This window comes from Eulemur rufifrons, chromosome 9, assembly GCF_041146395.1.
Source record: "Eulemur rufifrons isolate Redbay chromosome 9, OSU_ERuf_1, whole genome shotgun sequence".
Lineage (NCBI taxonomy): Eukaryota > Metazoa > Chordata > Mammalia > Primates > Lemuridae > Eulemur > Eulemur rufifrons.
This window is the reverse complement of record NC_090991.1, coordinates 15,023,671-15,044,867: the sequence shown is the minus strand read 5'-3', so window position 1 is coordinate 15,044,867 and position 21,197 is coordinate 15,023,671. Positions and strand designations below refer to the sequence as shown.

Below are 21,197 nucleotides of genomic sequence, written 5' to 3'. Positions count from 1 at the left end.
AATTCAGATTTCTACAAATGTACAATTTTAGAAAATCAAGATTTCATTCAAGCAAACATGAAGCAATAAAATCAATTCTTATAGTTTTTTTCTGTAGTTTATATGCTGAGGAAGAATCTATATTCTCTCACACCCATCGACTCAACATTCTTTCATTGAGAAATATTTATTGAAAGCTTATTTTGTTCCAGGCACCATGCTCGGTAATGGTTATACAAAGATGAATCAAATTAGACAGCCACCATCCCTGTCCTCTTAGACCTCCCTCTACTCTGGTTGCTCAAGTCTGAAACCCGAGACATGCCAGACTTGACTTTTTCATTCATCCCAGCAATTATCACATTAACAAATATTTCTCTCTCTTACATAGGTCAATGTTCTCTTTCAATCTGAGGTCATTCCTTCAGTTCAAGCCCTCACCATCTCTTGTCTGGCATTTTCTTTTCTTTTTTTTTTTTTTTTTAAGAGACAGGGTCTGCTCTGTCTCCCAGGCTGGAGTGCAGTGGCCCGATCATAGCTCACTATAACCTCAAACTCCTGGGCTGAAGCAATCCTACTGCCTCAGTTTCCCAAGTAGCTAGGACTACAGGCATGCACCACCACACTTGGATAATTAAAAAAAATTTTTTTTTGTAGAGATGGGGTGTTGCTTTGTCGTTCAGGCTGGTCTGAACTCCGAGGCTCAAGTGATTCTCCTGCCTCTGGCTCCTAAAATACTGGGATTACAGGTGTGAGTCACTGCGCCCTGCCTGGTCTTCTTTCCAGAGTGCCTTAACTAGTCTCCATGCCCTCAGCCCCACTCCCCTCTTTCTTTGTTTTCTTTCCCTCCCTCCTATTTTTTTTTTTTTTTTTTTGAGACAGGGTCTCACTCTGTTGCATGGGCTAGAGTACAGTGGCTTATCATAGCTCACTCCAACCTCAAACTCCTGGGCTCAAGCGATGCTCCTATCTCAGCCCCCCAAGTAGCTGGGAATACAGGAGCACACAACCCCAGCCCAAGCTAATTTTTTATATTTTTTGTAGAGACAGGGTCTCTCTCTGTTGCTCAGGCCAGTCTTGAACTCCTGGTCTCAAGCGATCCTCCTGCCACCCTCTCCCGAAGTGCTGGGTGGATAACAGAGTCATCGCACCCAGCCTCACTACCCGCTCTTCTTTCAATCCATCTGACATTTCGACAGATATCAGTCCTCTACCTTAAATTCATCAGTATTCCTCCTAGCATACAGGGCAGCCCAGTACAAATCCCTCATTACCTGACCCTTGGCTTACTTTCTAATTCTCAAGTCCCACTTCTTCCTCTGTATCCTAACATATTGACATACTCATTGCTATCCTCAGCTTGCCAAGCTATTTCATCTCTTCAATGTTTTGGTACAGGCTATTCATGTTTCCAAGAACATCGCTACCCTCATTTGGAGTCCACCTGACAAATTTCCACACATCTTTCGACTTGGTTCAAATGGGATCTCCTCCAGGAAGCCTTCCCTGATTTTCCATTTGTGATTCCAGCAGACTTGGGCCCTATATACTACGTCTATCTTGAATTAGGGCTACTTACAGCAGAAACCCCCTCGACAGACTGGGCTCTCCTCTGAGGGCGGGGAACAGGTCTTATTTGCCGGTAGAGGGCCTCACGGTACCAAGCTCAAGGCTTGGCACGAACGGGAGGTCAGCACTGGGTTGCCTACGGAACCAAGTAGCTGCTTTGACTATTTTTAGCAGCAGAGTTATCAGGAAACTCTCTAACTCTCATCTGGGTTACCAATCTGTCTATCCGCCAAAGACCAAGATGGATATACTCCCAGATCCGCTCAGAAGGCTCCCGGAACTGGGCCACCGGGGCCCTTAGCCGCATCCGCTTCGGCCTCGGCGCACCCCTCGGCTCGGCGCCCGCCCCCCTCAACTCAGCCATCCCGTGACTAGGCCTTGAACCTCGCCTCGTGCAGGTTACGTCGGCCGCTCGCCGCGCCTCGACCAATGCGGTGGCTGCTCAGCTCCTAGACCCGCCCCTGTGCCGCGCGCACGTAAGGGGCGTGGGTGGCGCGCGCAACTGCTGGGCCAATAGTTGTGCAGCGCGCGGGACCCCGGTAGTGAAGGTTGGGCGCCAAGGTGCCAGAGCGCGGGAGTTAGCGCGGCGGAGCCATGGTCGGCCAACTGAGCGAGGGGGCCATTGCGGTGAGGAGGTGTCTGAGAGCCGGGTCGGCGGGGAGGGTGGCTGTGGGCCCGGAGCTATGCGGAGCGGAGAAGGGGGAGGGGAGCCGGGGCGATGGAGAGAGAACATTAGAGGAAGAGATGGAGGGATGCGGTGGGGGAACCGCCGAAGTTTTCTCTAGTTTCACCTTCTCAAAGGATTTTTGTGATTGTCTTTTAAACATGCTCACGTTTTTGCTACTTAAGACAACAAAACAAAATAAACGCTTTCGCTCCGCACACTGTCTTCCACCTGCAGCCACTCTTTGTGTCTTTTCCCTTCCCCCACGCACAGCCAAACTTCTCTAGAGTTGTCCGTTTTCAGCTATTTAATTTTCTCACCTCCCATTAACTCTTTAACCCGCTCCAATCAGTCATCCCACTGATCGCTATAGAAAGAACTCTGGTCGAAGTTGCCAGTGGCCTGCAAGTCGCTAAATCCAACAGACACTTTTCAGTTTTAAGCTTACCTGAGTTCTCAGCAGCGTTTGAGCCTGTTGAGCATTGCTTCGTTATGGGAACACCCTCTTCTCTTGGTTTCAGTGGCTCAGTTTCGTTGGTCTTTCCCCGTCTTTTTTGCAGGGCCCTGTTTGTAAATTTTTGTTGGCTTGAAGCTCAGCTGTAGGCCCTCTTCTCCCAAGGCAATTTCATTATCATCTATGTCGGTTGCTCATAAATTTATTTGTTCCGAGCCACCTTTTCTCTAAAGGACAGACTTCTATAATGTGTCTGCCTACTGGATAACGTCTCAAAGGCATCTTAAATTCAACATATCCCAAAGCAAATCCGTTATCTTCCCAAGTCTTGGCTTCTTGTTGTTCTCCATCTCGATGGATGACACCGTTAAGTTGTGCTAGCCAAAAATTGAGAAATCATTCTTCCTACATTCTCCATCACTCTGGGTGTCCAGTCCATCACCAAGAGAAATATATTTTACCTCCACATGAATCTCTTAAATTCATTTGCTTCTCTCCATCCATACTGGCACCATCATTCCTTGCCTGGACAACGCACAACTACTCACATTTACTTAGTATATACTCCTCCCACTACTCCCATCATAGCATATTCCCACTTGTTCTCTCCTCCTTTTTGGCTTTTTTTTTTTTTTTTTAATTTAAATTTCTGGTATCTTCCATATTCTTGCCTTCCACAGGGCCTTTTGAATATTCTTTTCCCTCTGCCTGCTGCTGCCTGAGTGGTTCTTCACTTCCCTCCTCGTTGGCTAACATAATCTTCAAATTTCAGCTCTTTTGTTACTTCCTAAGTCTTCCCTTACTAGGCCAAGCCCCTTTATTTTGATACCCTAATTCCTGTTCATTCACTTATTAGGTGTTATTTTGGGCAAGATACTAAATTCTGTTTTCTTCTGTAAAATGAAGGTAATGATACCTAGTATGTATTATATAAGGTTAGTGGGAGGATTAAGTGGTCATTACACTTAAAGTGCTCAGCCCACTGTCTGATACATAGTAAATGCTCAGTATATGTTACCTATTGTTAATAATTACAGGTATAATTTTACATTTATTTGTTGTTGATTTGATTAATATCAGTTACTTTTTGTCTCCCCCACTATTAATTAATATCAGTTACTTTCTGTCTCCCCTGCTAGATCCTAAATTCCATGAGGCCGTCAATCTTGTGTGGGTTTTTTTCTTTGCTCAGCATAGAATCACCAATACCTGGAGCAGTGTTGGCAAATTTTAGGTGGCAAGTAAACATTTGCAAGTTGCATGAATGAATGAGGCAGTGGAAAGAAAGGAAAAGGTGGATGGGGAAGAAAGGCAGCTTTGGCGCCAAACAAAACAGGAAGGGGATGAAGAAGAGCCATTGTTGGAGCCAAGTGAATATTTAAGTAAATTAGAAATGTATGAATGCTGAAACCTGGGAAGTGATTGCAAATTGTAGTCCTAGTAGCTGGTGCCTTGCACCTTGAAAACAAATTAGGAATGGTTCTTCACTTTAAAAAAGAATATTCATGGGCTGGGCTCTGTGGCTCAGGCCTGTAATCCTAGCACTCTGCCCAGCTGTGCTGGGAGGATCACTTGAGGCCAGGCGTTTGAAACCAGCCTTGGCAATAGCTGGGCCCCGTCTACAAAAAATAAAAAAGTTGGGTGTGGTGGCAAGTGCCTGTAGTCCCAGTGACTAGGAAGGCTGAGGCAGGAGAATTGCTTAAGCCTAGGAGTTTGAGGTTGCATTGAGCTATGATAAGCCACTGCATTTAGCCTGGGTGACAGAGCGAGACCATCTCCAAAAAAACCCAAACAAACAAAAAAGATCATGGAGTTATTTAAATAATTTTGTAAGTCAGTTTTCTGTTTTTCCAAAATTTTAGAAACCTATTTCCAGTGTAAGTGAAGTATTACTTGCGTTTTGTTCATAAATGAAAAAGGAAATTTTCATTTTCATGTTTGTGGTAATGGAGTGAGTGTAGAGAACCTTTGTCGGGCTTTGATTATCAGCTAAACCAAGTAACATTTTATTAATAGTTCAAAAGATACAGACCCCAAAGGATAAGCAAATAGTGGAGGCGTTTTGGGCAAGAGCTAACATCATAAAATAAGAGATTATGCATGGAACTATTGTGGCAAATAGAATAAATAGCATTTGTATCCTAAGTAGTTGGATTATAGAAAGAAAGTGGAGGGGAAGGGAAAGGAACTAATACTTTTGACCATTTCCAGTATGACTGATACTTTATAATAGTATTTTAGTAACCCTTATAATGAAGATTTTTATCATTACCCCCCGCTTTACAGGTGAGGAAATTAAAGTGCAGAGAGGTTAAATAATTTGTACCTGGGATGAAGACTTGAATGTGTGTGTGTGTGCCCTTGACTAGTATATTCTGTCACCTTGTATTTTTATTAGTAATGTTAATTTGGAAAATTTAAGGCAAACTTGTAGATATGTCCCAGAAAATATTCATCTTACAATTAGTATCTGTGATGAAACATTTTAAATTAAAAAGATTAATAAATTGATACATGCATGTGGTTTTAAAATCAAATAAAACAGAAAGGTGTTTAATGTAATTACTGACCTTCTGCCCTACCTTGCCTAGTTCTGTTCCCAAGAAACAACTGTTTTTTTTTCATCACCTTCATTGACGTTCCTTTTACACATAACAAAATACACCTTTTTTAGGTGTACAGTTTGATGAGTTTTTACAAATGTATGCACCCCTGTAATCACATCACTGCAGTCAAGATGTAGAACATTTACATCAACCCACATAGTTTTCCTCCTGCTCCTTCCCGACCCCCTACACTTAGCCTAGGTAACCACTGTTCTGGTTTCTATCACTATAGGTTAGTTTTGACTGTTATAAAACTTCGTATAAATGAATCAAACAATATCTACCGTTTTGTGTGTGTCTTCTTTCAGCAAAATGATATTTGAGATTTATCCATGTTTCTCAGTAGTTTGCACCTTTTTGTTGCTGAGTAGTATTCTTGTGTATGATTATAACACAATTCATTTATTGGACATTCAGGTTATTTTCATTTCTTGGCTACTATGAGTGGAAATGCTATGAACATTTATGTATAAATCTTTTTATGGAAATAATGTTTTCATTCTTCTGGGATAAATATCTAGGAGAGCAGTTGCTGGATCATATGGTATCTGAATGTCTAACTTTATAAGAAATTGGCAAACCGTTTTCCAGAGTGATTATGAGAGTTCTAGTTGCTCCTTATCCTTTCGAAACTTAGTATCATCAGTCTTTATGTTCTTTTTCTTTTCTTTCTTTCTTTCTTTCTTTTTTTTTTTTTTTTTGGAGAGAGGGCTGCCTAGGCTGGAGTGTGCAGTGGTGGTACAATCATAGCTCACCATAACCTCTGCCTCCTGGGCTCAAGCAATCCTCCTGCCTCAGTCTCCTGAGTAGCTAGGATTACAGGCGTGCATGCCCAGCTAATTTTTAAAAATTTTTTGTAGAGATGGAATCTCACCCTGTTGCTCAGGCTGGTCTCAAATTCCTGGGCTCAAGTGATCCTCCCACCTAGTGAGCTGCCACACCCAGCCTTCATCAGTCTTTTTGATTTTGACTATTCTAGTGATTGTGTAGAGGTATCTCACTGTGGTTTTAATTTATATTTTCCTGGTGACTCATGATCTTAGGCATGTTTTCATGTGCTTATTGGCCATTTGTATATCTTCTTTTGTGAACTGTCTGTTCAGACCTTTTGTCCATTTAAAAACTTGAGTTATGTTCTTCCTAATGAGATATAAGAATTCCTTATTCTGGTTATATGTTTTTTTTGCCTTTGTTTTGTTTTTTTGAGACAGAGTCTCACTCTGTCACCTGGGCTAGAGTGCAGTAGCATTATCATAGCTTACAATAACCTCAAACCTGGGTTCAAGTGATCCTCCTGCCTTGACCTCTTGAGTAGCTGGGTCTACTGGTGCACATTACCATGCCCGGCTAATTTTTCTATTTTTTTTTTTTTTGGTAGAATCTTGCTCTTGCTCTGGCTGGTCTCAAACTCCTGGCCTCAAGCAATCCTCCTGCCTCTGCCTTCCTGGATATGTCTTTTTTTAAATATAAATATTACATATATTTTGTCTAATCTGTGGCTTGCCTTTTTATTTAATTAATTAATTTATTTTTTGAGACTGGGTCTCACTCTTGTCCAGGCTGCATTGCAGTGGTGTGATCATAGCTCACTGCAGCCTCAAACTCCTGGGCTCAGGCGATCCTCTTGCCTCAGTAGCTGGGACTACAGGCGCATGCCACCATGCTGCCACACCCAGCTAATTTTTCTATTTTTTTTGGTAGATACTGGGTCTCGCTATGTTGCCCAGGCTGGCCTGGAACTCCTGGCCTCTAGTGATCCTCCCAGCCCATCTCCCAAAGTGCTAGGGTTACAGACGTGAGCCACCACGCCCAGTCTACAAATTCAATTTCTTTAATAGATATAGGGCTATGTAGATTTTTTGCTTTTTGTGTCAATTTTGATAATTTGTGTTTTTTGAGGGATTTATCCATTTTATCTAAGTTGTTTCATAAAGTCCCTAATGTTCCCTTATTGCCTTTTTAATATATGTAGGATTTATTTATCCAATTCCCTGTTAATCTACACTGTAGGGAAATTAGTGTGCTCTTATGAATAATGAGTACATATGCAATACCAGTGTTTTAGATGTAGTAAGTATATTGTCGGTAAGCATGTATCTCACTTTTATGGTTTTATGATTTTTCCGGAGTGATAAACTAGATTTTTCAAATGACAGGCTCTTTACAGGCCCTTTTAACAATGTTATCTGTAGTTTATTCCATATACCAAACTGTAACAACATGTAAAGTTTTAATCACGATTTGAGAGCGTGTCTCACAAGAATCTGTTTTTACACTTTCAGGCCATAATGCAACAAGGAGATACATCCATAAAACCCATCCTCCAAGTCATTGTAAGTACCTACATATGTTTTATGTCAAATATTTTTCAGGCTCATATAATTATAAATTATATTTGATGAAGGACAGACCGATTTGTTCACTTTAGAAAATTTTCCCCATCATTACCAAAAATAGGCCAGTCCACACTGTAACCCCAAGAGAGGATCCAGGCCTTTTTTTTATTTTTAAATACTATGTGAACTAAGGTTTTACCTTTGGAGGTTCAGATTTAAGGCTTTGGCTCTGTGTTCTTTTCCACAGTTAGTGGATGACTACAGTGCCATGTGTGATTACAACTGCTCCCTTACTTGCATTCTTAGCCTTGGGTTTGTCTGCCTCAGATCTGCCTTATGTATGTCCTCCAGAGAGATGGATCTAAAATGAACTTGTCTGTTGAAAATTCTTCAATTAATACATCATTCATTTAAGCGGTCCTCAAACTTTAGTGGGAATTTCAAAAATCAATAGAAGCAGAATTCTAGATCACACCTGCAGGTTTTGTGTCAGCAGATCTGATGGTTTTCCCTGCTACTGCCGCACTAGCTGCCAGTCAGCTTAAGGCTCTCTGTTTGGATTTTACTTCTTTCGAAAAGCTGCCTCTCATTTCCTTCAAGTTGGGATAAATGTCTCGACTCTGTCCCCATATTATTATGTGCACTTGTCACTTATGTCTCTCCCTCCCTCTACACCCTAATTGTAAGCCCCTTCAGGGCAAGGATTCTGTCTTCATTTTGTATTTTTAGCATATTTCCTACACTGTACTTGGTGTGTATTAGATGCCTCGTTGTGTGTTTTCATTGTTGTTGTTGTTAATTGATTGTCAGCCAAATTCGAGTTAGGGGTGAGAGAACACAAAAGAATTGGCAGCTTATTTTCTTTTCCTCTACATTGTGTTTAATAATGTTGGTGGAGAGAGGTTGGTGGGAGAATCGTCAACTGCAATTTTCTTTTACTTGGATTTAGGTGTCAAGAGAATGGGCAAGCAGTTCAGTTTGTGTTGAACTAATGGCAAACCCGCTCTCCTGCCACTTAGATTTACTTATTCCTGGGGCTGGGCAGACAACCTGGCTAATGAATCAAGTTTTTTATCCTAGAACATTCGTCCCATTACCACAGGGAATAGTCCACCCCGCTATCGACTACTTATGAGTGATGGATTGAACACTTTATCCTGTGAGTATGGGGTATAAATCTAAGAATTTGTGAGTACTTAAATAATAAAAGCACACCCACCACTTTCATTGCAATAATTTGGGGCATTCCTGAAGTGCACATTTGCCTGGCTGTGTGTTTCCTTTGGACAGAATCGCAGCTGTCAGAGAGCATTCTAACAATAGACTGATAGAGTGGAAAGCTGCCACCTGCCTTAATTAATTTTTTCTAACGAGTGCTCTATATTTTCTTTGATTAATTTCCCTGAGGATGATATTGACAAACAGTGAATATGATGGGTTAGCTGTCCTTTACTTGCCTTTTGGGGGATTTTATTTCTGTGTTGGAAGCTTTAAAAGGGAGAAAGAAGAGAATTTAAGAAAATGTGCTTGCTTTCTCTAGTTACAACGTGAAGGACCTAGAAAAGATTTTTTAATCTTTGTCATGAAACCCGAATGATGGAAAAAATGATTTGGGGCACTTGAACAAGTATGTACATTTAAGAGTAGCAGCAGATGTTTAACATGCAGCAAATTATACAGTTTTTCACCATGAAGATTAATTTCAGGAACATAGTTAAGGCATTATTTTTCTTTGCTAGCACAGGTGTGATTAGCTTTCAGATTCTTAAGACTAAAATGTTTTGGAGGCTAAAGTAATCTCTGTGCTTTTCAGCTTTCATGTTGGCAACACAGTTGAACCCTCTTATTGAGCAAGAACAATTGTCCAGCAACTGTATTTGCCAGATTAACCGATTTATTGTTAACACTCTGAAAGATGGAAGGTATGTGGTTTGTTTTCTGTTTTATCATATTGTAGAGTGGGAACTAATTTTTGAACAGAGAAGTGCATTGAATGCCCAAATTCAATTAGGGGTTTAAAAAACGCAATGAGATTTACAGCTATTCAGTTTGGAACTCAGGTGGCTAAAACATGGCACCAAAGGAAAAGAAATATGGAAACTAATCGGAAATTTCAGACCAGAAAATTAAAGCAGAATGCAGAACTCTTTTTATTTCTAATTTCTTCAGCAGCACTGTTTTTAAGATTCCCTCCTAAAGTATCTTTTCATTAAAAGAGGTTACTTATTACAGCAAAAAATATATAGTTAATTATTTAATGTTGCCCTGCCCTTTTTTTTTTTTACAAACTTGAATTGTTTTCAGAGTAAACACTGTATTTAGCCAATATAGAATATATTGAGCACCTACAAGATGCTAAATGCTAGAGATATAGTAGTGAACAAACTGTTATTCCCATTGCTAAAAAATGACTTATTTTGTTGGAGAGAGCTTTTTTTTTTTTTTTTTTTTAGAGAGAGGGTCTCACTCTGTTACCCAGGCTAGAGTGCTGTGGCAAGACTATAGCTCACTGCAACCTTGAACTACTGGACTCAAGTGATACTCCCACCTCAGCTTCCTGAGTAGCTTGGACTACAGGCAGGTGCCACCATGCCCAGCTAATTTATTTATTTTTATTTATTTTTTTGTAGTGATGAGGTCTCACTATGTTGCCCAGGCTGATCTTGAATTCCTGGGCTCAAGCGATTTTCTTGCCTTGGCCTCCCAAAGCACTGGGTTTATAAGCATGACCCATCACACCTGGCCTCTGAAGTTTTTATTTTCAATTACAAAACACAACCAAAATACAAGAAGCAAATATGGCAAGCGTTCCCATATTAGTAAGGGTATGTTGATGTATGTCATATCATTATCTGTATATTTCCAAATAACTTTTTCTGTTTATATTTTTTGGTATATCTTTATCCTTCTTTTAACTTTTAGCCTTTTTTAAAATTAATTCTAGATGTCTTTTATAAACACCGTATAGTTATAAAATTCAATTTGAGATTTAATTGGTCATTTTATTCTGCTTAATTTATTGATTCTTTTTTCTTAATTTTGTGTTTTTACTGTGTTACTTGCTTTCTTTTTTTCTCTTTTCCTGTCTTTAATTGATTGTACTCTTTTTTTTCCCCCCTACTGATTTGGAAGTTATACATTCTATTTCTGTCTTCATGGTAATTCTCTCTCTCTTTTTTTTTTTTTTGGTAGAGACAGTTTTGCTCTGTCACCTAGGCTGAAGAGCAGTGACATGATCATAGCTCACTGAAACCTTGAACTCTTGGGCTCAAGTGATCCTCCCTCCTCAGCATCCCAGATAGGACTATAGGAGCATGCTACCATACCCAGCCAGTTTTTTTTCTTTTTTAGACAGAGTCTTGCTCTGTTGCCTCAGCTAGAGTGCAGTGGTGTCATCATAGTTTACTGCAACCTCAAACTCCTGGGCTCAAATGATCCTCCTGCCTCAGCCTCTCTAGCAGCTGGAACTATAGGTATACCACCTGGTATAGGTATACCACCTGGCTAATTTTTCTATTTTTTATAGAGACAAGGTCTTACTCTTGCTTAGGCTGGTCTCAAACTCCTGGGCTCAAGCAGTCTTCCTGCCTTGATCTCCCAGAGTGATAGGATTACAGGCATGAGCCACAGCATCCGGCCACCCAGCTAATTTTTAAAAAAAATTTTTTTTAGAGATAGGGTCTTGCTATGTTGCCCAGGCTGGTCTCAAACTCCTAGGCTCAGGAAAGCCTCCTGCCTCAGCTTCCCAAAGTGCTGGGATTATAGGTGTGACCCACCATTCCTGGCCTGTAATTCTTAAAAAAGAAACTCCATATTTGAGTTAGCAGATATGCTAAAATAGATCAATATTTTTAAATCCTTGTAAATAAAACTAAGGTCTTAAAATGATCTCATATTTCACCTTTGTTTTTATTTGCTCCAGTTAGTTTATTGAGTTGAATATTAAGTGGTTTGTTTACCCATAGTTTGTTAGTTCACTTTTGCCTCTTTAATCATACTTCTTCGTTCTTGGTTCAATTTCCACTTTCCTAAAATACATCTTTTAGCAACTCTTACAGGGAGAGTTTGTGAATGGTAAAAATCTCTATAATCTAAAAATGTGTATATGTGACTCTCAATTAAATATGTTTAACTGGGCTGGCTCAATGGCTCACACCTATAATCCTAGCACTTTGGGAGTCTGGGGCAGGAGGATCTCTTGAGGCCAGGAGTTCTCGAATAGCCTGATTAACATAGCAAGACTTTGTCTCTATGCAGAATAAAAATTAGCCAGATGTGGTGGTGCATGCCTGTAGTTCCACCTACTTGGGAGGCTCAGGCAGAAGCATCGCTTGAGCTTAGAAGGTTGAGGCCAGTGCGCTGTACTTGCACCCTGCACTCCAGGCTGGGCGACAGAGTGAGACCTTGTCTCTAAAAGAAAAAAAAAGGAAGAAACAAATTAGTTTAAAACTTTTATTACACAAGTAATATATACATAAACTACAAAACTCACATAAAGAGAAAAATAACTATAATCGTACTAGGTTAACATTTTGTTGTACCCATATCCTTCCAAATTTTTTCTATGAATATAAGTACTTATAAATACATGTTTTCTTTAAGAAGAACTGCTTTATGATAAATAAGATTTTATAATATCCCTTTTTAGCTTTATGGTGATCATTTTTACATGTCCCTACACATATGTCTCTGTCATATATTACTTAGTATGCTATTGTGTGGATTTACCCTAATTTTTTTAGTGTAATTTAGTTAATATTTAAATTGTACGTAGTATTTAACTATTTTAACATTGTCACCAGTGTTTCTTTGACTATATCTGTACTCTATTTTTACATGTACGTTCAATTTTTTTTAGAGAATATGATTATTTTAATTAAAATGATACATAATATAATCATTTCAAATAATACCAAAAAAATTAGAAGGCATAAAATTGTCCAAAATTTATACCCGGAAATAACCAATATTATTTATTGAACATCATTCCAGATATCTCTCCATGCATATTTATAAATGATTAGTGAATATAAATAATTTTGATAGTACATGATAATGTAAGTACTGTTTTTGCTTGCTTTCTTCCTGAATAATTCAATCCAAAAACCACTAGGTGAGGCCAAGCCAAGTAGGTGTCCACAGGGGAGAAGGTAGTGGTGGTGATGGCTTGGAACCCATCTTAGGTGTCAGAGCCCAAGTGAGGTGAGGACGTCTGTGCGGGGAGTGGCAGCAGGTGAGCATAAGGTGTTGGAGCCCAAGTGCGGAGAGGAGGATGTTCGCAGTGGAGTCAAGGTGCCTGAGCGTTGTGAGGTGGGGGTCCATGCGTGCAGCAGTCAGGGTGCTGACGGGAGACTGGACACATATGGGGGGAATGATCTCATAAATAAATACAGTTGACCCTTTTTCTTTTTTTTTCTACTTATTATACTTAAAGTTGAATATAGTTGACCTTTGAACCATGTGGGGGTTAAGTGCGCTGATCCCTGTGCAGTCGAAAATGCACGTATAACTTTTTTTTTTTTTTTTTTTGAGACTGAATCTTGCTCTGTCCCCCTGGGTAGAGTGCAGTGGCATCATAGTAGCTCCCTGCAGCCTCAAACTCCTGGTCTCAAGTGATCTTCCCGCCTCAGCCTCCCGAGTAGCTGGAATTGCAGGCATGAGCCACTGTGCCTGGCCTAAAGTTGTGGTGGTTTAAAACAGCAGAAACTTTTTATCTACGGAGGCCAGAAGTTGAAATCAGTTCTACTGGGCTGAAATCATGGTGTCAGCAGGGCTGTGTTCCTGCCTGGAAGCTCTGTGGGAAAATTGCTTCTTACAGCCTTTCGTAGCTACTGGCATTCCTTGGTTTATGGCTGCATCCTTTATGGCCTAAGTCTGCCTCCATGGTCACGTTGCCTTCTCCTCTGTGTCCCTCAAATCTGCCTCAGCTTCCCTCTTAAAAGAATATATGTGATTGCATTTATGGCTTGTCTCGGATAATCTCCCCATTTCAGTCCCAATTAAATCACATGTGCAGAGCGTCTTTTTGCCATATGAAGTAACATTCACAAGTTACAGGGATTAGGATATGGATATCTTTTTTGCAGGGTTGTCATTATTCAGCCTACCACAGGTGATGAAACAAATTGGTGAAAGTTTGTTTTTTTTTTTTTTTTTTTTTGAGACAGAGTCTCACTCTGTTGCCCAGGCTAGAGTGAGTGCTGTGGCGTCAGCCTAGCTCACAGCAGCCTCAAACTCCTGAGCTCAAGCGATCCTCCTGTCTCAGCCTCCCGAGTAGCCGGGACTACAGGCATGCACCACCATGCCCGGCTAATTTTTTCTATATATATTTTTAGCTGTCCATATAATTTCTTTCTATTTTTAGTAGAGATGGAGTCTCGCTCTTGCTCAGGCTGGTCTCGAACTCCTGAGCTCAAACGATCCGCCCACCTCGGCCTCCCAGAATGCTAGGATTACAGGCGTGAGCCACCGCGCCCGGCCTAATTGGTGAAAGTTTGATGAGAAGTTATTTATAGGGCTGAAGAACCTCTCCAACAACATAATTATTAGTTGTAAAAGTAAAAGAGGTAATTTTATAGTGGAGAAACCTTGCGGATGCACCGTATTCCAATGACCAGTGTTCACATACCAGTATCGGGTAATGGAAATTGTGTATCATCTGATAGACTACAATGAGAAGGACATAGCGTCACTTCTGTTGTATTTTTGCTAAAGATGTGTAATCTGTATCCGGTCATGAGGAAGCCTCAGGCAAATTGGGGGACATTCTGCAAAATAACTGGCCTTTGATCTTCAAAATCTCTAAACATGAAAGTAAAGGAAAGACTGAGAAACTCTAGATTGGCTGACTCTAAAGAGATGATAATGTAACAAGTGATTCTGGACTAGATCCTTTGCTATTAAGGGCATCTTTGAAACAATTGATGAAACTTGAGTGGGTTCTGTGGATTAGATGAAGTATTGTATCAATGTTAATTTCCTAATTTTGATGGTTGTGTTGTGGTTAGGTAGGAAAATGTCTTGAAATTATAAAGTATCATGTTGACAAGTTACTCTCAAGTGGTTCAGGAAACAAAAGTTATTTGTAATATTTTTGCAACTTTTCTATAAACTTTTCTAAATTTTGTTAATTAAACAAAATTTTTAAATATTCGTATTATATTTAATTTTAAAACCTTTAAGTAATTTAACATAAACTAAAGGAATAACTAGATTTAATCAGATAATTTTTTTTTTCACCATAAGAGCAGTTTCTGTAAGTTTCCACTAAGATTAAAAAAAAAAAACTATGAACAATACTAAGAGGTTTAAGTAATTGGTTTGTTTTTGTTTTTGGTTTTTTTTAAGACAGAGTCTCACTCTGTTGCCTGGGCTAGAGTGCAGTGGCGCCATCATAGCTCACTGCAGCCTCGAACTCCAGGGCTCAAGTCTCCCAAGTCGCTGGGGCTAGAGGTGCACACCACCACACCTGGCTAATTTTTTTCTTTTTTGTAGAAACAGGGTCTCGCTGTGTTGCCCAGGCTGGGCTCAGGCGATCCTCCCACCTCAGCCTCCCGAAGTGCTAGGATCACAGGTGTGAGCTACCACGCCCGGCCTCATGTTACTTTTGTTCTATTTTTTTTCTTAGCTTTTCAAGCTCCCTTTCCTCTCAGTCTCTTGTTTTAGCTGATGTTTTGGCTGTTATTTTATTGAATTTGTAGTCTTATTTATTTTGCAAATCATTTTAGGGAAGTATTATTTCCTTTCTTTGGTTTATGCTTTCTTCTAGACAGGGATGTTTAATTGTCTTTCCCTCCCCTATTCCTTTCATCCTTATATACTGTTAGGTATTGCATTGTTGCTGTGCCATTTCTTTTTATTTTGTTGGCGCTCAATGTGAACAGTTCTGTCCAGAGTTTCTGTTTGCTCTGACATAGTCTAGGCTAGGTACATCTTGCCAACCTTCTCACGTGGAACCTGTTGTCTTCCACTCCGTGCTATCTTTTAGTGCTTAAGTGGCACTTTCTGTCCACTTTTCTGTCCTCCAGGGCACAGTTGTGGGAGAGGGTGGAGAGCTTTACTAGGGTATAGTATAGTCCTTGCTGGGAAATTCTTCAAAGCCCATCCTCTCCAGTCAAGGATACAGTTCCACTCCCATGAGCTTTGCCTTATTTCACCCCCTCTGCATGGTGGCATGTTTTATATTCCTTCCTACCTTTGCTGAGAGCCTGTATACATGTCTGAGTATTTACTCCTTACCTTTTTTGGTGGTCATTTAGGTTTATTCTAAACAGGTCTTTGGCAATCATCCTTGTACATTTATCTTTATGTGTTCATGATTTTATTTCTCAAGGGTATATTACCAGAATTAGTATTGGTCAAGGGTCATTCATTTGTGTAGAGAGTGTACCAAACATACTTATAAATGTATAAGGGTGTCTATCTCTGAACAGGCAAATCCATAGAAACAAAAATTGTATTAGTGGTTCCCAGGGGTGGGAGAATGTGAAGTGACTGCCATTGGGCACAGGGTTTCTTTTTGGGATGATACCAATGTTCTGAAGTTAGGCAGTGGTGATGCTCGTACAACTCTATAAATATACAAAATCCATGGAACTGTGTACTTTGAAAGGGTGAATTCTATGGCATGTGAATTATATCCCAATAAAGATGTTATTTCTTAAAAACCAAACCTGTTTCCTGTTAACCCTGTGAACATATTGGGTGTTATTAACTTTTAAAAATAATTACCAGTCATTATTATTTTAATTTAAATTTCCCTGTTAGGTCAAGTGTTTTCTTACCTATTTATTGGGTATTTATAGTTCCCTGAATAGTTTTTTATTATATACTTTATCCATTTTTTTTTCTTTCTTCTTTTCCTTTTATTTTGTGGGAGCTCTTTATAAACTGGGGTATTGATTAACTCTTCGTCTTCTGTTTTACATGTTTTATCCGACTATCATAGTCTGTTTATGATGTCTCATGTAATGAAATTAAAGAATTTTTTAAAAATCTAGACAAATTTGTCCATTTTTTCCTTTATGTCTCCTGGATTTTTTATCTTGCTTAGGAAGCTTACTGATCAGGTTATAAAAATATGTTTTAGTTCTTTAGAAACTTCTGTGAATTCTTTAAATAGACTTTAGTTCATCTGAGGTTTAGTTTTACATAGGATTTGAGGAAGGAATCTAGCTTAATTTTTTTTCAGATGAGTAGCACATATCACAGAGAGCCTGTAGACCCCAGTAAGAAGTTTAGATTTTATTCTGAGTATGAGAAAAGCCATCCGTGCTTTCTCACACAGCGATGGGGAACCTGTGGCCTCTGATTTCAAGATTGTTCTTTTTTAAGCACCAAAGGAGGCAAGAAAAGCTTCATCTTTCTCTGCTGCACCCCTTGTAATAAAAAGGTTTGTTCTGTAAAATTTGGATTCAGTCAAAAGGCCACCTTCAAGGATCCAGAAGGCCACATGTGGCCCCAAGCCTGCAGGTTCCCCACCCCTGATGAGGGGGAGTATTGGTATGATCTGATTTAAGTTCTTATGAGTTTCCAAAAGATTGTTCTGAGAGCTATGTAGGGAACTGATGGTTGGTAGCAAAAGTAGATGCAGAGAGACTGGTATCTATTCTGAGTTTGCCATTTTTCCATTGATCTGTTTGTCTGTTCCTGTGTCAGTCTCACATTCGTGTTTTGTGGGAAAGGGGTTTGGTAACAGCTTTATTGAGATATAATCCACATACCATACAATTCATCCACTTAAAATGTAATATGGTTTTTATTATATTCACAGAATTGTGCAACCATTATCACAATTCATTTTAGATCATTTTATCATCCCTCCCAAAAACCCCTGTACTCTTTAGCTGTCATCCCCAAACCCTCCATCTTCCCCATCCTTCCCCATTTATCTTCCCCATTTTTCCCCATTAGCAACTTCTAATCTACTTTCTGTCTTTTGATGAGCCTATTCTAAACATTTCATATGAATGGAATCATGCAATATGTGGCCCTTTGTGACTGCCCTCTTTCACTTATCATAATGTTTTCAAGGTTCACCAAAGTTGTGGCATGTATCACTACTTCATTCCTTTTTGTGGCTGAGTAATAGTCTGTTGTATGGATATGTACATTTTGTATCCATTCTTCAGTTGATGGACATTTGAGTTTCCATGTTTTCGCTGTTAGGAATAATGCTGTTTGTGTACAAGTTTTTGGGTGGACATACATTTCCATTTCTTTTATATCTGTCTAGGGATGGAATTGCTAGGTCAAATGATAACTTTATGATTAATTTTGTGAGAAACTACCAGACTATTTTCCAAACAAACTACATCAATTTACCTTTCCACCAGCAGTGTGTGAGTGTGGAGTTTTTCCACATCCTCTCCAACACCTGTAATTATGTGCTATAGAGTTTCGCTTTAAGTATTATCTGGGGCCCAGTGACTCATGCCTATAATTCCAGCACTTTGGGAGGCCAAGACAGAAGGATCACTTGAGGCCAGGAGTTCAAGACAAGCCTGTGCAACATAGTAAGACCCCATCTCTACAAAAAAAATAAGCAAATTAGTTGGGTGTGGTGTTGCATGCCTATAGTCCCAGCTGCTCGGGAGGCTGATGGGGGAGGATCCCTTGAGCCCAGGAGTTTGAGAATACAGTGAGCTATGATCATGCCACTGTACTTCAGCCTGGGTGACACAGTGAAACCCTGTCTCCAAAAAAAGAAAACCTGTAGAATATTTAGTAACTTATAGGCAGTGTCACTCTTTACTGTTTTCGTCCCAAAATTTTCTTGGCAGTTCTCATGTTTATTCTTCCATGTAAGTTTTAGAGTTATATTATCAAGTTCCAAAAACAAGCAGAAGACTTGTTGAAATGCAAATAATAATATTAAATTTATATAATATTTGATATTAAGTCTTTTCATCCAAGAAAACATTATGTGTCCATTTAAAGTTCCTTGGATTTTCTAGATACACAGTTATATCCTTATTCTAACATTTTTGTCCTTTATTTTGGCTTTTGGGTTTTTTTTCTTTTTACTCTTACTGCTGCATTCAAAACATTATTGAACAGTAGTGTCAGCAGGTATCTTGTTTGTAGTTAAGTATCTTTGTATGTAAAAATCCAAAATACAGCAATCAGACCATTTAAAGAATAAAACGTGATGAAATTGGTTTTATTATGGCTTAAATATTGCTTCAGACCATCCACTTTTTTACGCTGATTTTAATGGAAATGCTTTTAGTTTCAGTGCTCAACATAGTGTTTATCATGTAAACACATGCACTTTTTCATGTTCAGAAAGTTTTTTAGGTCCTTCTGTTACTCCAGATTTTATCAGGAATGGCTCCTAAATTTTTTCAAAAGCTTTTACACTACATCTTGATATAATCATTGTTTTTAATCCTTTACCATAATGAATTATTTCAATAGATTATTTAATATTGAATTATTCTTTCCTTCCCGTAATGAATACTGCCTTAAAAAAATAATTCTCTTAGCTTGCTCACTTTCTTTCTTTTTTTTAAATCTGGTTTTTATTCTGGGTAGTTTTAAACATCTACAAAAATAGACAGAATATACAATAGTATGATGAGTCTCCATACAGTCCGTCATTCAGCTCCAAATTATCACCCAGTGCTCAGTCTTGCTTTGTCTATGTTCTTTCCACGTCTACTCTCCTCTATAATTTTGAAGTATATCTCAGACATCATATTATTTCATCCATAAATATTTTAGTATATATTTTTAAAAGATGGGGACTTTTTTTTTTTTTTTTGAAACAGAGTCTGACTCTGTTGTCGAGGCTAAAGTGCCGTGGCATCAGCCTAGCTCACAGCAACCTCAAACTCCTGGGCTCAGGGGATCCTCCTGCCTCAGCCTCCCGAGTAGCTGGGCCTACAGGAATGTGCCACAATGCCCGGCTAATTATTTCTATTTTTAGTTGTCTGGCTAATTTCTTTCTATTTTTAGTAGAGATGGGGTCCCTCTCTTGCTGAGGCTAGTCTCAAACTCCCGACCTCAAGTGATCTTCTCACCTCGGCCTCCCAAAGTTCTAGGATTACAGGCTTGAGCCACCATGCCCTGCCAAAAGATAGGGACTTTAAACAAAAGAAAAAAACCCACAATAGCATTTTACACCTAAAATAACAAGTATCCTGTCATGTTCAATTTCCAACTATTCGTGTGTGTATGTATGTATGCAATCTATGTGAGTAAGAATCCAAAGTAAAGTTTACATTACAGTAGATTGATAGTCCCTTAAGTCTCTTTGAATCTGTAGATTCTGCCTCCATATCTTTTTTTTTCCCCTTACTGTTTATTTTTTGAAGAAACTAGGTCATTTGTCCTTTACCTCATGTAGTTTCCCGCTGTCTGGATTTTGCTGATTGCATCCCTGTAAAGTCATTTAACATGTCCTTGTCATCTGTATTCTCTGTAAGTTGATATTGGTGTATTCTTTTAATATGCTGCTGGATTTATCTTGCTACTATTTTGTTTAGTATGTATGTATATTAAAGGATGAAATTAGTTTTTGATTTTTTTTTGTTTTATTGTTTTTGTCTTAGGTTTTAGTATTAGGGTAATGCTAAATGATAAACAAGCCTTCCATTTTTATATGTTCTAGATTGATTTGGGTAATTTTGGAAAGTAGCTAAATATCTTCCACTAAATATGTATCACATAGTTTGTATAGGGAATCTGTATCTAATTTTCAGGAACAGATCATTTCAAGCTTATTTTATTGAGGTAGCATAACCCTGATATGAAAACCTGATAAAGGTAGCAGAAACTGACTAATTGTGTAAAGATCCAAAATACAGCAATCAGACCATTTAAAGACTAAAACATGATGAAATTGGGTTTATTATTGCTTAAATATTGCTTCAAACCATCCACTTTTTTCAGCCCCACTGCCAAAAACCTAATTCAGGCCACGGTCATTTCTTCTCTTCTCTTGGTCTCCCTGCCTCCAATTGTGTTCCCCTGCAGATTCCTTCTCTGCATTGCAGTTCTGTTTAAAATGCAGTCATGATCACTGTAGTCTCATCAAGTATGTATTAAGCAACAACTCTGGGCCATTTGCTGCATTAAGCACTGGAGGATACCTGCCTTTATTGAAAGTACAGTCTAGTAGGAGAGATAGATAATACTAATCACTGATGAATACATAATTAAAAACTGAAAGAAGTGTTCTGAGGGAAGGAAATCATGGCTATAGGAGAGAGTAAAACAAAGAAAACTGATCTAAACTAGAGATTAAGGAAACATCACTCTTGAAAAAGTGATATTTGTGGTGAGAGCTAAAAAATGTGTTTTAGATAAGGCAAAATGAGAAAGAGTAGCAGTTTCAGAACAGCATGTATAAAGGCCCTGTGGCAGGAGAGAGCATGGACTATTCCAAGAACTTAGAGAAAACAGTATGGCCAGAGAACGCAGGAATGATATGGGATGAGCTGGAGACACGTGTAGCAGGGCCACACCATGCAGAGCCTGGCAAGCCTCATCAAGTGTTTTTATTTTTGGCCTAAGGTCATTGGGAAGTTATCGAAATGGTTTTGGTTTTGGTTTTGTTTTTGTTTTTGAGACTGGGTCTCACTCTG

The 21,197-nt window shown here is 39.1% G+C and overlaps 2 protein-coding genes across 4 annotated transcripts in view; one reads left to right on the top strand and one right to left on the bottom strand.

The window, feature by feature from the left end:
• SMYD4 (SET and MYND domain containing 4) overlaps positions 1-1,880 on the bottom strand; it is a 37,129-nt gene extending 35,249 nt beyond the window's left edge. The window contains exon 1 of the mRNA XM_069482164.1: positions 1,559-1,880. The gene's annotated coding sequence lies outside the window, so the exon portion shown is untranslated. The remainder of the gene's footprint in view (positions 1-1,558) is intronic.
• A 210-nt stretch (positions 1,881-2,090) lies between these two features.
• Positions 2,091-21,197, top strand: part of RPA1 (replication protein A1) — a 57,990-nt gene continuing 38,883 nt past the window's right edge. For 2 of the 3 annotated variants that reach the window (XM_069483494.1, XM_069483492.1), the window contains exons 1-4: positions 2,091-2,175; positions 7,555-7,605; positions 8,689-8,767; positions 9,422-9,530. In XM_069483494.1, coding sequence (XP_069339595.1) covers positions 2,143-2,175; positions 7,555-7,605; positions 8,689-8,767; positions 9,422-9,530 — 272 coding nt within the window. In that variant the 5' untranslated portion in view covers positions 2,091-2,142. Of the gene's footprint in view, positions 2,176-7,554; positions 7,606-8,688; positions 8,768-9,421; positions 9,531-21,197 lie in introns of those variants that run through there. The other variant, XM_069483493.1, reaches the window with a different exon arrangement.